This window comes from Lactuca serriola, chromosome 6 (assembly GCF_051521515.1).
Source record: "Lactuca serriola cultivar US96UC23 chromosome 6, Lser_US96UC23_V15, whole genome shotgun sequence".
Classification (NCBI taxonomy): Eukaryota; Viridiplantae; Streptophyta; class Magnoliopsida; order Asterales; family Asteraceae; genus Lactuca; species Lactuca serriola.
Genome location: NC_136413.1, coordinates 132,185,650 through 132,213,360, shown reverse-complemented (window position 1 = coordinate 132,213,360; position 27,711 = coordinate 132,185,650). Strand labels below are relative to the sequence as shown.

At 38.8% G+C, this 27,711-nt stretch overlaps 1 protein-coding gene, 1 non-coding gene and 1 pseudogene across 2 annotated transcripts; 1 reads left to right on the top strand and 2 right to left on the bottom strand.

Moving 5' to 3' along the window:
* Positions 1 to 12,100: 12,100 nt before the first annotated feature.
* On the bottom strand, positions 12,101 to 12,207 carry LOC145060871 (small nucleolar RNA R71). The gene has a single exon (XR_013687053.1). It is a non-coding gene; the product is annotated as a small nucleolar RNA R71 (small nucleolar RNA).
* A 982-nt stretch (positions 12,208 to 13,189) lies between these two features.
* On the top strand, positions 13,190 to 18,763 carry LOC145060168 (uncharacterized). Its single transcript, XM_079007881.1, has 2 exons — positions 13,190 to 13,873; positions 18,725 to 18,763. The coding sequence occupies exons 1-2, from the start codon at positions 13,190 to 13,192 to the stop codon at positions 18,761 to 18,763; spliced, it is 723 nt and encodes a 240-aa protein (XP_078864007.1).
* Positions 18,764 to 22,542: 3,779 nt separating this feature from the next.
* On the bottom strand, positions 22,543 to 23,264 carry LOC145056849 (early light-induced protein 2, chloroplastic pseudogene; annotated as a pseudogene).
* Between the last annotated feature and the right edge of the window lie 4,447 nt (positions 23,265 to 27,711).

Here is a 27,711-nt window from a genome sequence, read left to right as displayed (position 1 = left end):
AGTTGGATGCTTTTTGCCTTGGACTCGGCGAGTCTTCTGGGCAGACATCGTCAAAACTCGATTTTCCAGCTTCTTTTGCAAGTATAACAAGAAAACAAGCCTAGTCTCTGATACCACTGTTGGGTTATGAGCATTCTAACACTCCTAAGTGTACATGCAACCCTAAATACCTTGGATCTATGTTTTCTCTATTATACATGCAAATAAAAACTTCCAAGGTATTATCCTAATCTAGCATACAAAACAATGAATGTAACAAGATAGAATACATACCTCTTTGATGTAGAAAGTCTTCATGAAGCTTGAGTGCCTAGTGCCCCAAGTGTGACACCTCAAATGGTTCACACAACACCAAATACACTTGGAATAACTTGAGAGAAATCTACACTACATGAAATCGGCTAGCCCTTCTCTAGAATGATTCTAGTGGCCGATTTTGGTCAATAATAAGATCTTTATATAGTGTTACAATTAGGGTAAACCCTAATTGTCATGACTTTCCATTTCCTTGGATCCATGGGTTCAAATACACCATGGAGCATCCATGGACCATCCTATGGGTTTTAGCCCAACTTGATTATCCATGGAGCATTAGCCCACTATATAAGTATGGATGATTTACACAATCAACCCATATATTTAATTAGTCTTCTTTTGATCACTTAATTAATCCTAGATTAATTCTTGATCAATACTAATTAAATAATCTTATTATTCTTATTATTAATATACTAGAACTTATAATATATTAATAACCATAAGTGTCTTATTTCTCTCATTATAGTCTATCCAAGTGCATGATGCCATGCAACCCAAATGGACCATGCCGGATCGGGTCAAGTCTTACCAATTATAGTTATGGACTTAGACATTAATCCAACACTAAAACACCTTATACATCATATTATCAAGTTAAAAGTGTTTATATGTTTAAGATACAAAAATTTAAAGCAAAAACCTTGTTAAGGGTCAAAATTGTCAAGAAAACAAAAGATAAGGGAAAAAAGTGACATTTACGGTTTTTAAAGGACCAAACAGGTCCTGTTTGTATAAAAAGGGATTTTTATGATAAAAATGCTTTCCAAAGGGCCAAAAACATAAATTTTAGCCTAATGGGCTGAATATTTGGGCCTCCCGGTTTTGGGGCCAAATTTGCGAAAAAATGGAAGTTTTGGGATTAAAAATGTTATTTGACCAAAGTTTTAGTCATAAATGTAAATAAACCAAATTTAGGGGTAAAAATAACATATATTTCTAAATTGGACCAAAAATGTAACTTTTATAAAAATTGGGTCAAAAGTGTCATTTTTACAAACAAGGGTCTGAAAATGTAATATTCTGCGAAACTGGGCCATAAATGTCAAAATATAATTTTTTGGACTAGATCCGTAAATTTCTAAACATTTGGGGCAAAATTACAAATTTTTATACATTATGGACTAAAGTGTTAATTTTTACAAAACTTTGGGCCTTAATTCAAAATTTTAGTCTTATTGGCCAAGAACGTCGTTTATACAAAAAGGGGACTTTTATATTTAATTCGGTAAACATCGAGCTAAAGCAAACCATGAAATAATAACGAATTGACGAAATACATCGATAACAATTTTATTGGACCTAATATTCACATTACATGGCCAATGTGCCTTAAGGGCCCATTCAAGTATATATTGAGCCCAATATTTTCAATGACCTGTTTATTGGGCCTTGCGACCCATTTACATGTTAATTTGGGCCTGAGCTATAGGTTACATGTTTGTTGGGCCTTGGTGGTCCACTTACATGCCTATTGGGTCTAAATTACCTTCTTACATGTCATTGGACCTTTGTGGTCCATTTACATGCTAGTTGGGCTTGGACTGAAATTCACATGCTTAGTAGATTGTAACTATACCTTTACATAATTCTTGAAGTTCGTTAGGCGTGGCAATCGTGTTGTGTTCGAGTTGGCGTGTCGCGGGTTGGCGGGTTGGCGAGTCAAAATATGCCAACCCAAAGACGACCCATTTAAATATACAGGTCACGGGTTGGCGGGTTTGGAACTTAAACCTATATATGACCCACCAACCCATTTATTTATACGGGTTGACAAGTTGGCGGATTCGTGGGTCAGATTTGGGTTCGTGGGTCTAAATTTTAGATATTTAAGTCTTAAACATCCAAATGAAAATTAAAAACATTCATAGAAACATGTTACAGACTTAGTCTTATAGGTTACGACTTATGACCTTAGACCATCCACCACAAGTAATAATGTCAAAACAATCAAATGGTCTATGAATAAATGGTATATATTATATAATACATATTAAATATTAATACTTGATACATAAATACATTTAAAAATATAATAATTTTTTTATTAAGAATATAAACGGGTTGGCAGGTCAACCCGTTTATTTTTTGAGAAACCCATATATGACCCGTTTAATAAACGGGTTGGTGGGTTGACGGGTTAGCGGGTTGGCGGGTTGAAAAACTCAACCCAAACCCATTTATTTCATGTCGTGTCGCGTATCGTGTCAAGAATTGCCAGCCCTAAAGTTTGTATACTTATATATATATATATATATACCTTTGGATTTGAAAACATACAACATTCACGTAAACATTAAACATGGTATGAAAAGTTGAGAATCTAGTGAGACATGTCGGTTGACACCTCTGAGTGTACAATCGTAGTCTGTAGTTATAACCTGAGTTTCCTGGAGGGAGAGCGGGAGTTTGTGTATAGATCTCTATGGGGTGACCCCCCACGCCTTAGTTGTTCGCTACAACTAGACTAGGCCAGTCTTGGGCGACAAAACCTTGAGCAAATACCGACGTTTGGAAAATGCCAAGAAAGACAACCTAGTCATTATCATACATGGTTATAACTGCTCATATAGAGATCCAATACCAATTTGACATTTCGAAGATTAACCCTTCGATTGTGTCAATACGAAACAACTTAATTAATGATACAAGAACCTCGACATTATTATAAATCAGGAAATACTCAGATTTTCTAGGGAAATACTATTATTCATTTATCACTTACTTAAAATACAAAGAAATTTAAACTGAAATCATATATGTTACTGCTATGAAATTCACACATGCATTTATACTTGATTTTCACATCATTTTAAGACATTTTACAGAAAATATCGGATTTTCTAGGTTTTTACAAAAGATGCAAAGACTTTTATTCACACATACTTATGAACTCACCAACATTATATATGTTGACCGTTTTTCAAAATAACTGGTATTCTCAGGTAATCGTTAAGCAGGAAGATTTTCATGTGTATCGATTTATTTTGTGTAACATCACCTATCTTACTATTAATACTTTGAATTTATGTAATCTTTAACAATGTACTTGCTGTGAACAATGCTGGTTGTAATATGTAATGTTGGTGATGAATGTGTAATGTTTCATGTATATTCATTGTGATGATAATTCAATTGTTAGTCACACGAGCCCCCAGACGTTTCCGTCGTCTGGTTCGGGGGTGTGACAATTAACGATGACGATGACGGTGGTGATACGTACTCTTTAGAAGAAGAAATAAATAACAAAGACTATGATAACGATGATGATGTTATATTGTTCTAGTGATGATTCTCATTGATGGTATGTTACGGTTATTATATATCCTGATTGTTTATAATATGTGTTAAGTTTTTAAATTTTGCCTATTTATAAGTAGCTTTATTATAGATTTTGAATGTTTATAATATTTGTTAAATAAATGGCAGAAGTCATGAGGTAACATGGTGGAGACAGTGGTGATAGACCCCCACACATGGTCACACATGGTTTACCATCGGGTTGCCAATCATGTAAGTTACATGAAAATATTAAGTATTGGATTTAAATTTCTAAATTTCCAATTCTATGTGTAAATGTAACAAAAGTGAAGAATGTGAATGTACATGGCAGATGGAGAAACTTAAAATTGTACGATGAGTATGAAGATAAAGGTAGTAATCCTTTGGTTGTGAGCCTTGATACCTCCAGGAGGACGTATCGATTCGTGCGGGACAACAGAGACTTGTTTTTCAGATTGATCTCAAATCTGGTGGGATCAGAGGTACTGTTGCATTATCATTCTTGGCGCCATGTTTCTACCAAGTACGAAGATAATTTATATCTCGAGCTAGAAGTAAGTATACAAAATATTTTATATGTATCGAATTTTACACTTATTAAATATTTCTTATTACTAATCAAATATGTATTTTTTGCAGACTTATTTTGATCCCGATATGCACTAGGGCACAGAGTTGTGGGAACCCGTTCGAGCGGGTACCTAAGATAGTATGCAAAAAGCTTATCGAGATTGCAAGCATGACATGGAAAATCATTTTGAAAAAGCTGGTGGATATGCGGATGTGGAAAGGACAAAAAAAACATCCACAGATTGATTGGTCTGCCAAAGCTTAGAATAAGACGATTGGCATGTTGTTTTTTACTGATGAATATATACACACATCGGCCAAAAATAAAGTTACTAGGTCGAATTAAACTTCCGGACACAAGTTCTCATGGATGTAGGTCGTATGCTCAACGACGTCATTTAAAAGTAATAAAGTATATTAGTATTATTTAAAAATGTTACTATCACTCGTATAAATATATTTATTGTTTTTTACATATTACAGGAAAAACTAGGACTGAAGCCGCAACATATTAAGGGTTGGAGACAAATGTGCTACAAAGAAGGCTAGGGTTGGTGTACAAGTCGAGCACAACAAGATTAGGTAAGTGATAAGCAAAATTAATACGTTAGTTAAATATGTTATTATTATTAATTATAGTTTATGTCTAAGGTATATTATTATTATTTTAATGTTTAAGTTTAGTTGTTTGTTTTAATTATCGTATGTTTATTATCTTCTTTATTTTAGAAGAAGATTCAAGATAAATACGAGAAAATGCAAAGCGGGGTCGGGTAAGGTGAAGAAGTAGATGAGGAAGAATGGCTCGCACGTGCCCTCAGGACGAGACAAGGGCAGGCTCGCGTAGTGGGTAGGAGACCAGTCACCAACTTCGGTCTAATTCCAAATAAATGTGCTTCAACTTCCACATCTTTCCAATCTCAATCCCAATCTAATGCACAACAAATGCAAGAATACTTGCAACAATATAATGCATCATTGGCGACATGTATTCCGAACTCCCAACCTGTAATGCCCCAGTTTTCAGGCATTTTCAAATTCATCTCTTGGCTTTAGAGTATACCATTTTGGTCCTTGTTTTGGAAGGAAGTGGTCGCAAGAAGCCCTATTGGAAAAATCGTAATTTTGGGAGAAGGAGTGGTACGCTAAGCGTACATGTGCATACGCTAAGCATACTAGGGTGTACCCTAGTATGTTGGGCGTACTCATATGTACGATGGGTGTACTCTTGTTAGAAAAAACCCTAAGTTTTAGGGTTTGTGGGGTATTTAATCACCTTTATAGATCATTTAGCCTCATCTTTTCAGCCTCCACACCCTTGAGTCATTTTTGGCAACCCTAACCCAATAAGAGAGTGTTTTGAGCTAAAAGTGTGTTCTTTGTGTTCTTAAGGAAGAAGGAGTTGCATCAAGGAGATTAGTAGTTGAAGCAAGCTTGTGGATCTTGGATCATCATCTTCTTGGGAAGCTCCAGAAGGTAAAAAGTTTCTACCTTTATGCTTTGTTTGCTTGGATCTCATTTTGGTAGCATTATGATGTTCTTTTTGTCCCAAAAGTCCCATTGTTATGCATGTTTGGTTTTGGTCATTTTGGGCTGTCCTTTCAGACCCTAAGAGGGGTTCTAAGCCATAAAAGTGAGATCATCTTAGCTAGTTTTTCTCCATACTTCTTGTAGAAAGTATTAATCGATTAAGACCTTTCATTAAGGACTTTTTGGACGTGGAAATTCATAAAGTTGGGAATTTTATGGCCATAGTATGGCTCTGGACCTTGGATCTGAAGTATGAGCTCAAATGCTAAGCCATTAAGCAGTTATGAAGAAATTGAGTTTTAAGAGGGTACGCCCCGCGTAGGGAGGTGTACGCCCCGCATACCCAATCTGCCACCCTAATGGTGGATTCTACGCAACCTCGTGTACGCTAAGTGTGCCTTTGGAGTACTCCCCGCATATGCGGCACTATTGGGCCTTCATTTTCGGCTCCGGTTTTGGGCTCGGATTGTCTTGGGCCATGTTAGGCCATCTAGATTTTATGGTTTGGGCTTTTGTTTTGATGGACTTTCTTAGCTGAAGGCCCAAGAAAGGAATTGGGCCCAATTTGGAAAATTGGGCCATATTTGGGCCTTAGAAGTCTATTTTGGATTTTGGGCCATTAACCATTTAGTTGGGCCTTGGCTTCGGGCCAAGCTTAAGAAGGATAAAAAGGTCTTTTACCCTAATTTTCACTCATAACGTGAGTCAGGGGCTAAAGGTTGATGGGTAGACCTGGCAATGAAGTGGGTTTTGACCCTAATCCGATCCAAACTCGTAAGAATTATATGGGTTTGGAGTGTAGTTTTTGATTCGTTTACCCGTTAACGATCCATTCCCACTAGCCCTTTTATTAAATGCGTCAGGTATGGATCATCACCGATCCGCTCCATTTATAACCCGCCCCATATAAATTTAGAATTATATATTTATATTTTATACTTCTTAACGTTTAATTTTAATACCAATCAAAAGTCCAAAATGCAAAGGCCAAAGAAAAAAAATGCTTTTACATAGGAATCGATAATTCGGATTCTAAACTTATAGATTTCTATCAAGAATCATAATGTCATTTAATTTATTTGCATCAAGAAATCATCATATCCATTTCTAATTCAATAAATCAATTTTTAACATGAAAAAAGATGGCAATTGCAATTCGCTATCACTACAACCGACAGTCATAAATCAATTCAAAGTTGTTGCAATAGTGATTTTTAATTCCGATTGAAATTCTTCGAGTATGTAATGTCCTTTTCTAAATCAATTTTTTTTATTTAAAAAAATGTTATTTTAAGTATTAAGATATAGTATACAGTTTCTTATTTAAGAAATTTTATTTTAGGAGTTTATTAAAATGTGTTTGATTATTTAAAAAAAACTTTGGGTTACGGGGCGGGCTTGAATATTCGTTGATTCGGCGGATAAAGGTATGGGTCTGATTATTTAAAACCCTGTGGGTTACGGAGCGGGTTTGGATCGGATTTTGAAATTTGTTAAAAGGGTTTGGATCAAGGCTGATTCGCTCCAAACCCGCTCCATTGCCAGGTCTATTGATGGGTTGTCATTGTAGTATTTGATAGCACGTGGATCATAGCGGTTCTGTAGTCAGAAATTATTCATGGGATCAGCTGTGATGGGGTGTTGTCTTGATATTGGCGGTTCGGGGATCTGGCAGCCATCAACCATGGATCGTCTTTATGTTCAGCAGTGCGATGTGATTTTTCCTCACTATATTTACGAGTCGAAGGCACCAATGCCGGTGTATTGGTTTGTTATCCTACAATTCACTAATATTCTGAGTATGGAATAGATCTGCATGAGTATGCTAGTTGCCGATATGTTAGTATGGTAGATCTATAGGAGTACCTATGATTATGTGTGCATGATTATCTGTATATGTTGGTTATTTGTCGACATATTGTGTTGGGTTGAGGTTGTACTGCTTCGTTCAGTAGCCAACAAACCCTGGAGCATTCCATATATGAGCTAAGAGCTGATTAGGGCATGCCATACGCATACTAAGAGCTCAGGTGCATTCAAGATACGAGTTGAGGACCCGATTGGTATGCCAGACTCGTACTAAGGGGTTGAGGGTATCGGAGAAATCCAGATATGAGTTGAGTCTCGGATGGGGCATGCCAGACTCATACTGGGGGATTAGTAGCATTCCAGATATGATCTGAGGACCAGTTGGTATGCTAGACTCTTACTGAGGGCTTGTCACACCCCAAAACCAAGAACCGCGGAAACGTTCTGGGGCGGAGGACGTCATGTACAATATCACAACAATGAAAAGTAGTAAACAAGCAGCAACATCATCCATTGCATTAATAATATAATTATTATACAACTGTGTTCTGTCAAATTTTGATAAACACTAAGGCATAAATCAAAATGAAAGATGAGTCTTGAACGAGCTCCATCTTCTCTAAACCTTGCATCGGTACCTGTCTATGTTTGACCTGAGGATACAAGTAATTTTGAAAGCGAGTATCAACTTTGAAGCTGGTGAGATCATAAGTATTTTAGTGTCTTAATTTGTATGTAAGAATTTGTATGTAAGAATTTGTAAGTATTGAAAATGTATGTAAATCGTAAGTATTGAAAATGTATGTAAAACAACTGTAAACGTTTGAAAAACTCTAGAAATCCCTATGATTCCTACTATTATAACAGGGAGTCTTCTACCAAGACTTAACTGATCTATATGTAGTCTTCTACCAAGACCTAACTGCTCTGAATGTTCGTTTCTTGTAAAAGTATGAAATTTTCCAAGTGTAACTATCATTAACAAAATATAGTTTTTACATTTAATGTTTAAGTGAAAAGATCACCAAATATATGTAAAAGGAAAATTAATGTAGTACTGTAGTGTAGTGCTATAAGAACTACTGCTGTACTAACTACCTTAAACCGGATTTATATTAAGGCATCATGTGATTAATTGTACCATACTATCGCCTGGATAACAACGACAAAGGTATGGTCGTAAAAAGAAATGACGTCCGGCTGTAGCAAGCAGCAAGGTGTAGGATAGTCAATAGCTTACTAGTAATTTAACTGGTACGTATGAACATGGCTGTATACTGTAACATCCCCCTCTGGCACATATCACAATATTTTCCGCCTTGGGCGGCTCGGCACGAGGACTTCCCAGGGGGTCACCCATCCTGGTACTACTCCCGCCCGAGCACGCTTAACTGCAGAGTTCTTATGGGATCTACTGCCCTCACTTTTTCAAACACGTTGTGATAGGGAAGGTATCCACACCCCTTATAAGGAATGCTTAGTTCTCCTTCCCAGCCGATGTGGGATCAGATCTAACCCACTTTCACCCCCCATTATAGGGTTCGACGTCCTCGTCGAACACATCGAACTGTGCGCTGGCTCTGATACCATTTGTAACATTCCCCTCTGGCACATATCACAATATTGTTCGTCTTGGGCCACTCGGCACGAGGACTTCCCAGGGGGTCACCCATCCTGGTACTACTCGCGCCCGAGCACGCTTAACTGCAGAGTTCCTATGGGATCTGCTTCCCTCATGGTTTTCAAACGCGTTGTGATAGGGAAGGTATCCACACCCCTTATAAGGAATGCTTAGTTCTCCTTCCCAGCCGATCAACGACAGTCCGACCAAGGAGTTCTCTATGTCAAAAGGTGTCAGACAAGGAGATCCACTCTCCCCATTTCTTTTTATCATTGTGACTGAAGGATTAAATCAGGTGATGAAGACAGTTGTGGAAAAAGGAATCTTCGAAGGCATCAAATTTTCACAATCTAATCAATGTTTGTCTCATTTATTCTATGCAGATGACACACTGTTTATAGGCTAATGGTCAAGGCGAAATATTGCAAACTTGGCCCGGATATTAAGGTGCTTCTGTGTATCATCGGGGCTAAAGGTGAACTTTAGGAAATCGAAGGTGTATGGGATAGGAGCTACCCACATGGAAGTAATAAATTGGGCAGCTCCTCTTGGATGTGAACCTTCATCCATCCCATTCAATTATCTAGGAATTTTGGTTGGAGAGACTATGAATCTAAGGAAAGTGATATGTGCATATTTAGTTCATATTAAGTGTAGATTTTTATTCATTTATTAGCTAAATTATTGCATTTCATGGACAAAAGGTACTTAAAAGTGTTTGAATTATGTTTTCAGTCCAAAAGTGAAGCTCGGAAGCAAAAGGAAGCAGGAGAAGCGGTTGAGAGCTCGGGAATTGAACAAAGAAGAAAAACACTAAAAACAACACATACTCGGTGAGTAGGGTCAACTACTCGGCGAGTCCAAGCGAATATTCGAGAAGATAAAGACTCGGAGACCTAGAGACTTATCGCATACGGGGACTTAGAGATGGGCTCAACGAGTCGGCATCTGACTCGACGAGTCGTTTTGCATATATAAAGATAACTTCTCAGAACGATGGGGAGGAATTCTGGAACGATTCTGGAGAGGTTAGCTGCGATTGAAGAGTCAGAAAAAACCTAGAGGACGAAGATACAAGCTAGAATCCAATTCCGAAGGAGATTTGAGGCAAATTTCATCATTCTACTTAATTTTTTATTTTTCATAATGGTTAAACAATTAGAATCTGTTTGTTTGCTGTAATTTACTTCAATCATGAGCTAAAACTCTTAAACTTCTGTTTGGGGATACAAAATTGATACTATGGTTTGATTATTGGTAGGATTAATTTAAAGTTAGTGATTTTTGTTATTTTAGCTTGCTAAAGAACCTTGTGTGTGAATGATAATTAATTTTCTATTAATAGGAAGGTAATTGAATAGCATGAACATCTATTGATTATCAACCTCATATGCTATGTGACCACTTTGTCATATGTCTAGGATTAATGAACATGAAACTAGAATTAATAAGAAAATTGAGTAAATTCATGTGTGACCTTGTGATGACCATCAACAAAAAGTTAATTAAAGGACCAAATTAGTTAACTATTGCAAGTCTAAATTAACCCGAATAAATAACCTAGTGAATTGAATTAAATTAGACAATTGGCCACTGTTTAAGTTATTTTATTTGCTAAGGATTAGTGTAGTGAACGCGAATCTAATCACTTGAATCGGTAACCAACAAAAGAGTTAATCCATTGCACCATTACCTTGATATCAACCATAGGATCAATTGAGTTGAACTAAACAGAAGTTCCTTCCCATTATTGAATCTAGTTAATTCTTTGTTTTTCTAAGTTTTAGAATAAGTAATAGTTAGTAAGTTTCTAGTCTTGAAAAACTAGAGAAAACCTCCTACTTATTAATTAATTTAGATAGAATTAGTTTTTAGTTTTAATTTGCCGTTCCCTGTGTTCGATACCCTACTTATTTAATTATACCACAATTGATAGGTCCACTGCCTTTGTGTGTTTATTTTAAAATTAAAATTAGGTTTAAAACTAAGTGAGTTTGCACACATCAAGTTTTTGGTGCCGTTGCTGGGGAACGGTTCTAAAATTAACGTTAAATTCTAATTTAATCGATCATTTGTGAGGGATTTATCTTACACAAAGTTATTTAAAAGGTAATTTAGTAAGTAGTATAAGTTTTAATAAAAATCCGTTTTTAAAGTAACTAGAAAATTTTTTCTATGTTTTGACCAGACTCGCCGAGTGCACTCGTGCCGACTCGGCGAGTACATCGCTGATTCACAGTTTTAATTTTTATTTATTTTTTGTTCTTTTTACGCGTTTTTTGTTTTGTTTACAGTTGTTTCATGACCTGAGGATCTGATACACCTCTGGTCCCTCCTCTTGAAGACCCGGAATCCGCACTAAGGAGGAGCAAAGGCAAAACCGTTGGAGAATCCGCTTCTTCAAAGAACTTACCACTCAAAAACCTCAAGTCCGTTTTCAGCAAGAAGAGGAGCAGCAAATCAGGAGCATCCAGTGCCTCTTTGACAATCAGAGACCCAATTCAAGAAGACATTGAGTACGAGACCGAGGAAGAAGAAGAACCCACATACGAGCAAGAATCCGAGTTTGAAGACGATTTAGCTATCGCTATGGCTAATATCGATGAAGTCCCCATGGGGTAATGGAAGAAAAGGATGCACGATGACACCGGCTCGGGACTTGTGCAGCCCGCAATTCCCGCAACCACTACGTTCGAACTAAAAGGCCATATTCTCGCTCAACTCAAGGAGATTCCTTTTTATGGGAAGGACCACGAAGACGCCTACAAGCACTTGGATGAAGTAAATGATGTGGCTGACTACTTCAATGTACCAAATATGCCTCGCGAGACCCAACTACTTCGCATGCTTCCAGTCACGTTCAAGGGTGATGCAAAGGATTGGCTCAAGTCACTTCCTCCCGGATCGGTCACCACATGGGCCAAGATGAAAGAAGAGTTCATAGACCACTTTTGCCCGCCCTCCAAAATAGCCAAACTAAAGAAAGCCATTGCCAACTTCGAGCAACAACCTGGAGAATCTCTTTATGAAGCTTGGGAAAGGTACAAGAGCTTGCTTAGAAATTGCCCACACCATGACCTCAATATCCAACAAGAGGTCTCCATTTTCTATGATGGAGTCAATGTCACCACAAGGCAATTGCTCGATTCACAAGGCCCGCTCACGAAGAAGGCGCCCCCGGTAATCAAGGAGTTAATTGAAGAATTCTCTAAGCATTCTAGAGAATACCACAATCCAAGAAATGAAGTAAGTCGGGGGGTAGTGAACTCGGCAAATGATAGCATGGCGGCGATGATAGCTAAGCTCGATAGTCTAGATAGAAGGATGACAAAAATGGATCAAACAATCCATGCTATTCATGTTGGATGTGAGAATTGTAGAGGGCCCCATCTCACAAAGGATTGTGATTTGGATGAAAATGGAAACAAGAAGGCTCAAGTGTTCTACTCAAGTGGCGATAGATACGACGAGAATTGGGGGAAACCGAAGAAGGAATGGCTCCCATACGAAGAATACAAGAAGGCTAAGGAGGAGAAATACAAGCAGAAGGAGAGGGTATTTTATCAAAAGGAAGAACCGGTAATGGAAAAGAAAGCCGATTTAGAAGAATTGTTCACTAGATTCATAGCCGTGTCCGAAAAGAGACACAATGATCACGATGCTGCAATACACGAGACCAGAAATATGCTAAGGAATGAGCAGGCATCCATTCTCAACATTGAGAAACAGCTGGGACAACTTTCACATCAAGTGAACGAAAGAAGACCGGGTCAACTTCCAAGTAACACCGAAAACAATCCGAGAATGGAGAATGTGAGTGCAGTGACTTCCAGCAATGAAGAAATTTTCACACATGCACAGAGGATCTCCAATAGGAAGACAGAAAAGGCAGAAGACTCGGCTCCAGCTAAGCCCGACAAGACTCGCCGAGTCCCTCTAATGGACTCGACGAGTCCATGCGTTAATGACAAAACTGTCATTCCCTTAAAGCCATATAATCCCCCTTTGCCATTCCCAATCAAAGCCATGCCAGTTGAAAAAGTTGAAGCTTATTGAGCTTTTATGGAGCATGTTAAATCCCTACAAGTCAATGTGCCATTTGTAGAAACGATGCTTAAAACACCCAAGTACTTCAACTTACTAAAGGGTCTCTTTGCTGCTAGGAAATATTTGGCTGAAGTCACGGAAATAATATTGAGTGAGTTACTCGAAAAGAAGGGCGATTCGGGGAGTATCATAATTCCGTGCCAATTTGGAAATGCATTTGTGACTCAAGCGTTGACCGACTCAGGTGCAAGCATTAACCTAATGCCTTTCTCTTTCTTCAAGAAACTGAATTTATCGGAGCCAAGGCCGATAAACATGAAGATCCATTTGGCAGACAAGACAACAATTCATCCAAGAGGCGTTTGTGAGGATCTTCTTATTAAAATCGACAAGTTCATATTTCCAGTAGACTTTGTGGTGCTTGATATGGAAGAAGACCCCGAAATTCCGATTATTTTGGGGAGGTCATTTTTAAACACCGCATGTGCTTTAATTGATGTATGCGAGTCTACACTAACATTAAGGGTAGGAGACGAGTCAGCAATATTTAGAGCTTTACCAGAAGCCAAGCAAGAAGAGGAAGGAAAAGAAGATATCTCATTTATCGATTTGGATGATGAGATACTACAAAAAGAACTTGCACTTTTGCAAGAAGAAGATCCAAGCAAGCTTTTTCTACCTTCTGGAGAGGATGGAGATGTTAACAAGGACTTGGAGGAGATAGAAAAGCTACTGGAAGGAGCCGACTCGGAAAACACAGTGGAAATGGTGAAATATGATCTGACTCACCGAGTCACTTTCCTAGACCCGACGAGTCCAGTCGAAATTGCCAACAACTTGGACGACTTAGATCTACTTGTTGCTAGTTCTCTGCATATGCTAGACTTGGATATCTTTCCTCATTCTTTAGAAGAACAAACAGTAGAAGGAGAAATGGACACGGAAGTTCAACACGTCCATATAACATGTCTTGATACAATTTGTAACACTCATGTTTCTAGCCTAGGCATTTATATTGAGTTGATAGTCTAGGTTAACCTTTGTAACTCATTTTGAAGAAATGAAAAGGAATTATGTGAATATTATATGAATTATGTGTTTTATGCTTAATTATTAGGGCTTAATTAGTTAAGAATAAAAATAAGCGTCAAAATTAAAGTGGGAGATAAGCCTGATATCTTTACATAAATTTGTAGTGGTCGAAACAAGGATTCCGGGGATATAAAGAATACCAAAATCCGAGTTATAACGAAGAAGTTATGACCTGTCGAAGTTTCGCGACAAAACCGGCACGGTGCTGAATGTTGTAAAAAGTGAGTTTTCGATAAACTACTTTTTAGCCTTAGTAATCTAAATGAAAGTCGTAGTAGTCGTTAAACCGAGAAGTTCGATAAAAAGAACGCCCAAATCTGACTTCGTATGAGGAAGTTATGATTTTTCGAAGTTTCAGCTTAGCAGTAGACAGCTAAAAAACTCGAATTTTAGATCGAGCGATTTTTAGCCGACACAACCTAAACGAGAATTGAAGGTCTCGTCATTAGGAGCACAACGGTAAAAATTCTGATGAAAACGGACGTCGGATGAAGAAGTTATGAATTTTTAACGGATTTCCTGTCCCGGTCTGTTAAAAATAATAATATAAAATTTAAATTCAAAATTAGCCGATGAAGTCTAAACGGAAGTTGTAGAGCGTAATTTTAGCTACGCGTGCATATAAAGAACGTCAAAAACGGAGCTCATATGCGAAAGTTATGGATTTTAGAAGTTTTGGCGCGAAAATCGAGAAAATTCGCATAGTCACGAGTTGCCACGTCACCCTCGCTGAAAAAGTGCCACGTGTCCTGCTGAGTCATCCGAGCTGCTGAGTCATCCGAGCACATGGCCTTATCCGAAGTGGTCCACTGAGAAGGTGACACGTACCCTCTTGCACGAGACCGAGCCCTCGCAGCATGCCACGAACCCTGTACTTCGGACCCTAGACCTCGGTCCAATCACAAGCTGCCAGTGAGCCCCTCACAGGTGCGAGCCATGCGCAGCCACGTGCGAGGCTTCCCTGCGAGCCTTCGGATCTGCGACGCGTGTCCTCTTTCTATCCGTTGGATCAGAAGCCTCGCCCCTATAAATAGAAGGGTGCGAGACCTCCTAGGTAACTTTGAAATTTTGCCATATTTAACCCCTAAACCCATATTTTCTTCATCTTAACATCCCGCAAAGCCCCGGTATCGATTGTAAAGCCCGGAATACTCCACGAAGTGCCCGTGAAGCCCGGAAAATTTATCTTTTCGGTTTCAAACCCCGACTTTTGCAGAGCCCAGTTTCTCAATAAAACTCCCGGTTTTATTAGAAACGATCGTTTTAGGAAACGAATTGTTGCCCGATGTTCATCAAAATATGTGAGTGTGTAGTTACTTTCAATTTACACATAGATATGAAGTATTTACCTTGAAATACGTGTTATGTGTAAATATAGTAATTGTTTAATTAAGGTGACTATTGATTTGATGTTTTATACAAGTTTTAAACTGTATATGCTTTTTATCTACAAAATATGTTGGGTAGAACATGGGTAGATGAAATAGTTGATGTGTGTTAAAAAGGTGAGAGGCCTCGATGTTGTTGTTGTTGTTGTTGTAGTCATCTAGCGGAGTATAGATGACGACCACAGACTTTCTAGACAGTCCAGTGGAACACTAGCAGGTTCGCAACTTGTAGGTGTTGATGAATTAAATGTTCATTGTCGTACTCCATCCCCCTCATGGTTGCCTTAAGGACATGTATGGCTGAGGAAACCCCTTAGCAGTAGTGTCCATCCCGATGATAATCCTTAGGCTAGGTCCCTTGTGATAGGTGTTTAGGGACGTAAAGTGAGGACAACGGGAATGGGTAATAAGGGTTATTGTTGATTGGTGAACTTAATAAGTATATTATTATTGTGGGTTGAAACCCCTATATGCTCACCAGACTCCCAAGCCTGACCCACTCAGTTTTTATGATTACAGGTAGTGGACCCTGAGCATAGTCGGAGGACGACGAGAGATTTTTTGGATTATAGGCCAGTAGTTGTAAATAACTGTTGAAAGGCTTATAATGTCTTGTTTATGCTTTTGATCTGTATCGGAACATGAAATCCCGAGGTTTTGATATATATGGAAAATATATACCTTCTTAATGAAGGATTTTGATAAACTTTTATCATATGTTGTTTGGGGACCAATTCCGCAACATCTTTTAAAAAGATTTCTCTGATTTTATTTTAAAAAGCATAAATTAAATCGGTATTTTCTGGCCGAGAAATTAGGGGATGTCACAATTGGTATCAGAGCCAGGGCACGGGTCGATGTGTTCGACGGGGACGTCGAACCCTATAATGGGGGGTGAAAGTGGGTTAGATCTGATCCCACATCGGCTGGGAAGGAGAACTAAGCATTCCTTATAAGGGGTGTGGATACATTCCCTAGCACAACGCGTTTTAAAGCCGTGAGGGCAGCAAATCCCATAAGAACTCTGTAGTTAAGCGTGCTCGGGCGGGAGTAGTACCAGGACGGGTGACCCCCTGGGAAGTCCTCGTGCCGAGTGGCCTAAAGCGGACAATATTGTGATACGTGCAAGAGGGGGATGTTAAATATACCCTTGCTACCCAAGGGCATTGGCTGAGCTGGAAGGACTTTTATGACTATATACGTACACATGATATATAATTAATATTTAAACGACCTTCGGACGGGTACCCGATATCCCACCAGACCACATCCAAATCGAGGAAAAGGAAATAGGGTGGATAGCCTTCCTAAGTCCTTTCAACATTTATTATATAACTATACATATATAGGCATCCAATTTATAATATAAAAACATAAAATAAGTTTTGTAAAACCTTTGAACATAATTATTATCTAAGAAAAGATCGACTTGATGTCAATCTATAAAACGGTTTTGAAGGCATGGGTTTGATAAAATAGTTTAGTATAAAGAAACATTTGTTTGAAACACAATTGTAAATAAGTTTGAATTGAAACATACAGAATAAAAGGTACAGTGTAATAAGGAGTTTTAAACACATAAGGTGTTTATGAAAAACATTTGAAGGAAACGGTTTGGTAAAACGGCTAATGAGTAGCCAATCATTTGAATGCTGCTTATTAATCACATGTGATTGATATAATAATTAGCATAATTCTACTTGTATCCCCCCCATAAAACATTTAAAAATAGTTAAAACATTGATTAAGAGGTATGAACTCACATGTTGTGGGTGATACGGATGAACTGAAGAGGTAGGACTGCTAGGTGTCAAGTGAAGACTTTAGACACACACAATGGTCCTAATTACATATGAAGACATATGTATATAAACAATTAGTGATTATAACACTAATTAAACATGTATAAACATCCTAATGTGAGGAAAACACTTTGGTCAAGTGCTAGGAGGCTAATGGGTTGCAACAAAGGAGTGCAAGACCTCTTATGGGAGTTTATGGTCAAAAGACCATATGTGTTGGAGTTTACGGCCCAGGGGAGTAAACTCTTGGCCGTAAACTCTCTATAGGGTCACTAAATGAAGCCTAACATTATTACAACTTAAGTGGTGAAGTGCTTCTAGGCTTAAACAAGTGTTTGGGCTTCCTTTTAACTCCTTTGAGGAGTTCACGCCCCATGGACCATATCCCATGGAGATTACGGCCGTAATCTCCCTTAGGAGGGTGTTTGTGGTGTTTTCAAGTCCCTAATTTATCTAAGAATGAAGCAAGGAAATTGTCCAAGGCTTTAGGAGAGTTTATAGCACCATTTGGCACCATTGTTTGGAGTTCATGGCCCTAGAACTTCTTGGGCCGTGAACACCTTACTCTTGGTGTTCTAAAGGTGTTTGCTAGTCCTAAACTCATCTAGGTACATGTCTAAATTAGTCTCTTGGCTTAAGGAAGGCTTTTAGGGCATTTTGGCACATAAAAATGGAGTTCACGGACGAAGAACTTCCTTGGCCGTGAACTCACTTCTAGCCATGATTCTTAATTGTTTTGTGGTCTTAAACATGTAATGGTAGCTTCTAGGTTCATTCCCAAGGCTTTGAGGGACATTGGGCACACTTTTGGCCCTTAAAAAGGAGTTTACTCTCCAAGTGTTCTTGGGCGGTAAACTCCCAAATCTTGGGGTTTTGATCCGATTTTGATGTTATAAAAAACAATCTAAGCTATATAATACAACTAGATAGAAGTACTCACGATTTGGGATAAAAACCTGAAGATCCGTGAGAGAGAATTTGGCTTTTCTCTAGTTGGAAATGTAACTAATGAATGAATATGGCTCAGATTTCTATATATAGTCCTGAGATTTTTGGCAGAAAATATTTTTATTCCGGAATTGAACCCTAATATCCTAGAGTTTTGGAATAACAGTGTTGCACAAAACCCTAGTGCATCCACTCTCCTGATATCTCCTTAAGTGTAAATCCTGAAAAACTGTCAAACTTATGCCCAAAGTCTGGAATTTCATTGTAACTGTTCTAACTTCTATTGGATTGATATGGTTTGTTCAAAATGGAAATTTCAGGTTGTCACAGGGCTGAACATTGGTATTCTAGTCCGATGACTGATTGAGTTGGGAGCAAGCCTGACATAAGTTGTGAGCCCCAGGGGCAAGTCTGACTTATGTTGTGGGCTCAAGAGCAAACCAGATATGAGTTGTGGGCCCAATAGGCAAGCCAGATTCATATTATAGGCTCAGGGGTAATCCAGTCTTTTAGTTGTGGACCTAGTACATGTTGTCGTTATTTATGTGCTATCTGTTTGTGCGGTGGTATTTTGGAGGAACTCACTAAGATTCTTGCTTATGATTTGTTTATGGTTTCAGTTTCTTCAAATGATTCATGGCAAGGCAAAGGCGTGACCGTACGCATCCTCGGTTTTAGAACAAAGTGGATCTTGGGAGACTCTAATTTTAAATCATGTTTTTGTAAACACTTTTGTTAATAAATGGGTTGTTTTGAAAAGTTCAAATTTGTTAAAATTTTTGGGATGTTACACAACCACCACCGTTTGCTAGTTTTCTATTCAATTCCAACACAGAAGGAAGTACATCACAAGGAAATACCTCTCAACAAAATGTGAACCCGAGAGGATGGAAGAAGAAGAAGAAGAAAAAAAAAGAATATAATGATGTTTATGTTTTGTGTTATTTTGAACAATGTTAACTACTTATTTTATCTAATTTGGTATGTAATATTAAACTTGAATTTGATGTTTTGAATTTAAACAATGGTACCCAGTTATTGTATCTTATTTGATATATGCTGCAAAATGTTTGGATTTGTTAAAAATGCATGAATGGTAAATGTACAAAATCTGTAAAAACTAAAAAAAAAAAAAAAAAAAAGAACACCCAATGGCTATCCTAACGACTAGTCGCCACTATAGGTATTTGATTGATATTTGTGGAAAACATGTGGCGACAAAATGGCGTCGCTATAGGTGGCACCTGTCCCGACGACATGTCGTCACCACAAGTAATTAATAAAACTTTATTTTTTTCTCGAAAATCATTCCAGACGGTACTTGTACCAACGTCATGTCGTCGGTATATGGGGTACCTATCCCGACGACACCTATGCCGACGACTTTTTTGACCTATCCTGACTTGTCTGTGACGACTTGTCGTCGGTACACGGTTAGAAAATGTCGTCGCTTAATGAACCATCATCCCCATCTAAAGAGATTCCAGAAAATGTCGTCGGTATAGGAGCTTGGATTGATTAATTTAAAAAGTTGTCTAAAAAGGATGACCAATATAACCCCCTTTAATCCAAAGTCACATATATCTCCACAAATTCCTTGGTCATCAGATGAGGAAAATGATGATATGTCTAAGGGGGGAGATATTTTACTTTATGAGTACAACCCCAAAGTATTTAATGAAGATTAAGTGATGTTCTTAGTTCATGTGGAGCATCAGGATGTTCTAATGCTAAGGTTGTGGGGAGTGGTTATATCCAAAACACCTTCTAACTCAGCGCCACATAGGTAGTTTACCATTCCACAATCAACCCATTAGGTTGTGGAAATGGTGTTTACCGGTGGGTTGGTAGTGAAGGGACAAAAAGGAGGAGAGAAAATATGAGGGACCAGATTCTAAACCAATTGAATGCATCGTCTTCATGGAGACTCCATAGCCAAGCCATCGGGCAGTGTTCACGCATGACTTGGATGTCCATTCAGCATCATGCGTCTTCTTCTACCTCCACTTTGGATAGCCTAAGGAACAACCTATAAATTTCACCAAGTCATCCACCATTATCGAGGTGTCTTCTCATTTAGCCAATGAAGTACGTGCACTAGCAATAGCCAAAACTAACAAGGGTAGGGGAAGAAAATGACTTCAGGCTCGTGATAAATAGACTCAAACTAAAAAGGAAATCTGCAAGGCAATGAAAAATATGAATCTAATTGAGGGTGAAAATAAAGAAGCCTTAAAATCCCGATACCTAATAGTTTTTGAATTTGTGTTAAAAAATAAAGAAGTTTTGAGAGGATATGCAAAATACTTGAAATCGGAAAGATGACCAATGGTTTGTTGTCGAATCAAGAAGACACTTAGTTTTACTTGAAACAATTGAGCTGAGAAAAAAGGTCTGGTGTTAGACAAAAAATATGAAAAATGATATCCTTCTAAATAAATCCCTAAATGTTAATAAACATGCTTATAGTACAAGGTAGGTAGCCATACAATCTAACGATGCTTCTGAGTGTAAAATCTTGAGAGACTTATGAGAGTATGACTATACTGAGTAGAAATAAGCTCTTGATAGTCACGTACTATCATATCCAAAAAGCATGCCATAAGGACTGAGTTTCATTAACACATAAAAGTATCACCAGGGGACCTTTCAAAAGGAGAAACGAAAAGATGATCCATAAAGAAGGAACCACTTAGTTTATTGAAAAAAGTCTCCTATTTCATGTAAGTGGTGGGCTCAACAAAAGTTTTTCAACTACACTATTGAGCTCCAAGAGTTTCAGTTTATGGAATCCCCAATTAATATTGACATAAAGATGCATATGGTAGAATGTGCTTTTAAAGAACTACTCAACTAGACATTGTTGAATCCAAACATTTAAATAGAATGAAGAATCAATACAGAGGTGAATCCAAACATTTAAATAGAATGAAGAATCAATACAGAGGTGAATCCCTCACCAAGAACTACCATTACCTTATTAGTCAAGAATTGACAAAGGGCAAAAAAGGATAAATGCAAACACATTTGTTCATATCTAGCTAGGAATAGATACTTCAAGAGAATAAGTCTTGAATAACCTCATAAACGATCATATCTTCAAGTAAGCTTGTATATACATTATTTTGTATACTTTTCTCAGAAAATAAAAAGTTCCAAAAATATCAAAAAAAAAATGTTAATATATTAGGAAAAGAAAAACTACAAAAAGACCCTTATAAAATATCACTTGGGACCGTAACATATACAAGGCCTTTGAGTGGGGTGGATGCACCCCACTTGACATTAATCCTTAACTAAATTCCATATAGTAAATTTGGAAGTGTGCTTAGTTATCAATTAATGGATCCCAAGATAATAGTAATCTTATACTCATGCACAGTACTGCTTGGGACATAATTCATTTTGTATATATATTCTTTTGAATACATTATTTTGCTTTTAGAGATTATTACTCTGATATCAATCTCAATCTTGTATACATTTGATGATAAAATTAGATTTCAAACCAATAAGAATTAGACTGGCTTTTAGTAAATGCTTTGAATGATTCGGTGATCGTTTTGTGAGCATTAGTCATTTGTCACTTTTGTTTGAAATTGAGCTCTATAATGTTTTTGAATTTTGGATACTTGTCATCTTAAATTAGTTAATTGACTAGGCTGGACTAAGTCACTTATTCAGTCTGAATTAATGAAGATCACCTCAGCAGGGCCGTTCCAAACATATTTTGGGCCCAGGGCGAGAGAAAAAAATAGGCCCTTAAAAAATACAAATGTCATCAAGTTTTTTATAATAAATCAATAATTAAAAGAAAATTATTTGCATTATCTTCTAAATATAACAATTTCCATAAAAAAATTTGGCCCCTTTAAAAGATGGGCCCTGGACGGTCGCCCCTATCGCCCACCCTCTGGGACGGGCCTGCACCTCAGTTCAACATTCAAGGAGGAAGTTGTGAAACTAGGATTTCAATACCTTAATTTGTAGACTTTGACTCTTATATTGCTAATCTAAGTTCATTCCTCTAAAATTTATCTTAGTACGTTGTTTGTTTATTTTTATAAAGAGAATTTTATATTGAAAGATACCACAACATCGTTCAATTTGATTGATATTATATTTGTTTTATACTATATTATCAAAAAAACATGCTTTTTATGATTTGAACTATGTATGGTAAATCGATAAACATAAATATTCAAAACAATATACATTTGTCTATCTTAGATGTAATTCTGTAATAGAAAGGTTTATGATACATTATCTAGACAAGGGCACTGCCTTTAACATATTCAGTAAAAGCCAAAGCCACCAGACCCAACATCGCAACCCGCCCATTCCAAAGCTCTGCATCTGATGTCATCAGTCCACTCGACTTCGACTGCACGCTCACTCCTTTAAACAACGGCACCAACGACGCCAACGTCAACACCACACTTGTCCCGACAAACACCGCAACACCGCCGTTGCCGATCTGGGTGAACACGTCTTGACCGCTGCTCAGTTCCACAGCCATCGCCGACACAAACCCTATCATGGCTAACCTTCCGTTGATCCTCTCCGGTGCAGGTCCACTAAACGCCAACACGTCAGAGAACTTCGTGCTGACCTTTGGAGCAGGTGGCGGAGGAGGAGGAATGTTGATCTGTGGTGGTGTTGGGGTGGTTGCTGGTTTTGAAACCCCCGGTTCACCGCTTTGAGGTGTTTGTGACATACATTTGACGGAGAAGGTGGGAGTTTTCTTGAGGAGTGTGATGGGAGTTGCCATGAAGATTGAAGAAGCAGCCATGTCGGAAAAGATGGGGATACTTTTGATGGAGGAGAGAAGGTAGTTGGTGATGGTGGTTAAGGAGGAGGATGGAGGGTTTTATATGAGAGGGGGGAAAGGTTAAAGACAAAGTAGTGGATATTTATAGGGCCACGTTAGTGACATTTCACGTGGCCTTCGAAATGGCCGATGAAGGGTGATTGTGGTGAAAAAGGCCTCTACATCTACATTTGTTTCTTTGATTATTTGTGCCTTTGTGGTGGGGTATGTTGACGATTGAAAATTGTGCGCTCTTTTAGGGTTTAAGTTTTAACTTGTTTCTGAACTTTCAATATGTAAATCATTTAGAGAAAATATCGGCTATAGAAAAAAAAAAAGGGGAAATTTAAAAATTTAGACACAAAAAAAAAAAATTTAGCTATAGACATGCATTTCCGCGGAGGACCCTCTGCGGACCTCCGCGGAATGACGTCATCTCTACGAAGTGGTCGAAAAATAGGTTGTTAGCCTTTTTAATCATGCTCCGCGGAATGGGTCTCTGCGGAGAGAGTAATGCCTCCGTGGAATGGGTGGTTGAAGCGGATTTTGAAGAGTTTTTTGATACAAAAGTTTCTTTTTCATATGTTTGTTTTATTTTGGTCGATAGATCAGTTCGTTTTCATTTGATTTTCAAAACCAAATATGAGTTTTGTTATTTTATGTACTGGAGGTTTTTGGCAGATAAGTAATGAGATTAACACCTACGTTAGACCAAAGTTAAACAACTTGGGTTTACTGCCTCCGCCTAATTTTGATTTTCGAATATTGTTGGATTTGGTCAAAAGTAAGGCTAAGGTGTTCAATAGTAATATATCATTGTCATTTCAACATCCGGTTCATGGGTATGTGATGAATATTTTAGATGAAACAGATGTTCATCAACTCAGAAATGTAATTTTTGAAACGAAGGAGATTGTGCATTTGTATTTAGAGGTGTTTCAGGGATTGGTCGAACAGACAGAAGCAGCTGAGAAAGTTGTACCATACAATGTTGATAACATTGTATCTGATAATGTTGAAGATTGTCCAGAAGAAGAAACGGTGGCACTGAATACGATTGAAGAAAAAAATTTATATGAGTTTAGAAAACTGACTGACAAAACTTTCTCAGACAGTGAAGAGTCAAATGAAGGATGGTCAGAAGATGAGTTCACATACGGGAAAAAAGCTTCAGACATTTTTTACGGTATGTCTCCCATACCTGATTGTCCTGATCCTATTGTTGAACCCCGACCATTTCACAGTTTAGGTCCAAATGATGATATGTTTGTTCGTCAAACATATGACAACAAACAACAACTAATTTTTGCATTGATTCTTAAAGCAAAAAGAGAAAAGTTTCAGTTTAAGACCAAACATTCTAACAAAAATCGTTATGAGGTATATTGTGAAATTGAGAACTGTAGTTGGCGTTTGTATGCAAAACGCCTTGATCTCACTGATGAATTTGAAATCAGGACTTTCAACAACGTGCACACATGTTCGTCATTACAGATACACCCTAATCATAAGCATGCTAATAAAAAAGTCATGGGTACTATATTGGATGAGATTATGGGAAAAACTCGTTCCAAGGTTTGGAGGCCTAATGAAATATCAAGGGATTTGAATGCTTTGCTGGAAATCAACGTAGATTACAAACAAGCTTGGCGTGCAAAACAATATGCTATGGAACTTTTTTTGGGATCCTCTGAAGAATGTTTTGCCAAACTTCCTATTTATTTTCACAATTTGAAGAGGCATAATCCCGATACAGTTGCGTATATTCAAACAGATTCTGAAGATTGTTTCGAGTGTTGTTTTTATGCCATTGGGAGCACGGTAAATACAAAAAACTTCTTGTTATTTAATATATATAATTTTTGTAAACAAATTATAGAGTGTTTATGTGTTCCATTTTTATATATTGCAGATACGAGCGTTCAAAAGTTTGTGTCGTAAAGTTATAATTATGGATGGTGCCCATTTGAAGGGTGCTTTTAAGGGAACCATATTGCATGCAGTAGTTATGGATGGGAACAACCAGATACTGCCCCTTGCGCACAGAATATGCAAAAAAAAAAAAAAGTGGTCTTACGTGGACATGGTTTCTTGAAAAGTTGTATGAATGTGTTAGTGATTGTCAAGAATTGACTTTTGTAACTGATAGGGCCGATACAATTCGCGTTAGTATTGAAAATGTTTTTCCACATGCTCATCATGGCTTGTGTGTAACGACCCAAAAATACGACCCAAAAATTTCGTTTTTCAACATAACCAAAAACCATAATCTGAGTGTCATATCATAAACCATACATGATGTATCTCAAAATCATAATAAAAACACTATGCGGAAAATTGTATCATATCCATGTTATATAAAAATCAAGACCCAATCAACTCCCAGGATAAAAGCTGAAGTTGTGGTGTGTGCGATGCCATCATCCCGAGCTCCTCTCTCTACAAGCGGAAGTACCTGAAACAAAACTGAAACTGTAAGCACGAAGCTTAGTGAGCTCCCCCAAACTACCACATACCATACAATACAAATAAATCACATACTGGGCCTTGCCCACTGCATCAGACCGAGGTCTGGAACTAGCTGCATCGGACTGAAGTCCGAAACTGACCGGGACCTTGTCCCCTGCATCGGACCAAAGTCCGGAACTAACTGCATCGGACCGGAGTCCGGAACTAACTGCATCGGACCGAAGTCCGGAACTGACTGCATCGGACCGAAGTCCGGAACTGACTGCATCGGACCGAAGTCCGGAACTAACTGCATCGGACCGAAGTCCGGAACACATAACACAAATATGCTTGAATCACAAAGACGTCAAGCCAGCTAGCTACTACATCAAACTAAAGACCGGACTACTGATAATTACACGGGCCGGCATTGTGGCCGTAGACCCGATCCTACTGAAGGGAGACTCACCTCGTGAACTGGCTGCTGAGTGAATAGCTCTGAGGGCTAACTGCTGCTGCTCCGGTATCTCCCCGGCTCAAATAACTCAGATTTGCCCTTGGATCTTTGCACTACACCTCTTCTCCTTGCTCCTTGCTTCTTCTCCTTCTTCAAACCTTCACAAAATGGCACAAAACACTTAGCTCACACAATGGAGGATTAGGGTTCTATCTCACAGTGTTCTCAGGGTGAGGGAGGCGAGAATGGGGCTATAATGTGACTTAAATAGTGGGCAACCCAGGGATTTAGGGTTTCACCCAGACGGATGGACTCGCCGAGTCAGGGATATGGACTCGCCGAGTCCCCGGCTCACACGTGCTCGAGATCGCGACCCTACTCGGCGAGTCAGGCTATGAACTCGCCGAGTCCCTCTTGCAAAACTTCAAAATAAAAACCAAGGAATTACCATACCGGACACTGGTCGCTACAATTCTCCCCCACTTATCTCAGACTTCGTCCTCGAAGTCTGATACGGCTGAATCTGCAAATAACTCTGGGTAGTGCTCCCTCATCTCCTCCTCAGTCTCCCACGTCCACTCAGACCCCTTCCGGTGCTGCCACTGCACCTTTACTAACTGAATTTCCTTGTTCCTCAAGGTCTTGGTCTTCCGGTCCAGAATTGCGACCGGTCTCTCAATATAATTCAGGCTGCTATCGACCTGAATATCCTCTAGGGGAACGACTGCTGACTCATCCACTAGACACTTTCTCAACTGAGACACATGGAAAGTGTTGTGGATCTGACTAAGCTCCTCAGGAAGATCTAACCGATAAGCAACCCGACCCACCCGGGCCAAAACCATGAAAGGACCAATAAATCTGGGGCCCAACTTGCCCCTCTTCCGGAACCTGATGACACCCTTCCAAGGTGAGACTTTCAGAAGGACCATATCCCCCACCTGGAACTCCAAGTCCGAACGCCTCTTATCGGCGTAGCTCTTCTGCCGACTCTGAGCAGTCTGCAGTCTACTACGGACCTGCTGGATCAACTCGGTCGTCTTGAGCACCACCTCGGTGCTCCCAATGACTCGCTGACCGACCTCGCCCCAACAAATCGGGGTCCTACACTTCCTCCCATACAGCATCTCAAAGGGAGGTCGATCAATGCTCGCATGATAACTGTTGTTATACGAGAATTCCGCTAATGGAAGATACGTATCCCAACTGCCACCGAAATCTAGGACACATGCCCTAAGCATGTCCTCGAGAGTCTGAATCGTCCTCTCGCTCTGCCCGTCTGTCTGAGGGTGGAAAGCGGTGCTGAAATGGAGACGAGTACCCATCTCGTCGTGGAACCGCTTCCAAAATCTGGATGTGAAACGGACATCTCGGTCTGACACCACCGATACCGGCACTCCATGACGTGCCACAATCTCACACACATAGATATCGGCTAACTTCTCCGCCGATATACTCTCCTGGATCGGGATAAAATGGGCACTCTTCGTCAACCGATCCACTACTACCCATATCGAATCCACTCCACGTGCGGTCCGGGGAAGCTTGGTGACAAAATCCATGGTAATGTCCTCCCATTTCCACACGGGAAT

What these genes read in the sequence shown, in the direction of transcription:
- LOC145060168 (XM_079007881.1), top strand. Translation starts at nt 13,190, where the DNA reads ATGGAGCATGTTAAATCCCTACAAGTCAATGTGCCATTTGTAGAAACG. An exon ending in CTTCTGGAGAGGATGGAGAT is followed by an intron (nt 13,874 to 18,724) that starts GTTAACAAGGAC and finishes TGGAAATTTCAG; the next exon opens with GTTGTCACAGGGCTGAACAT.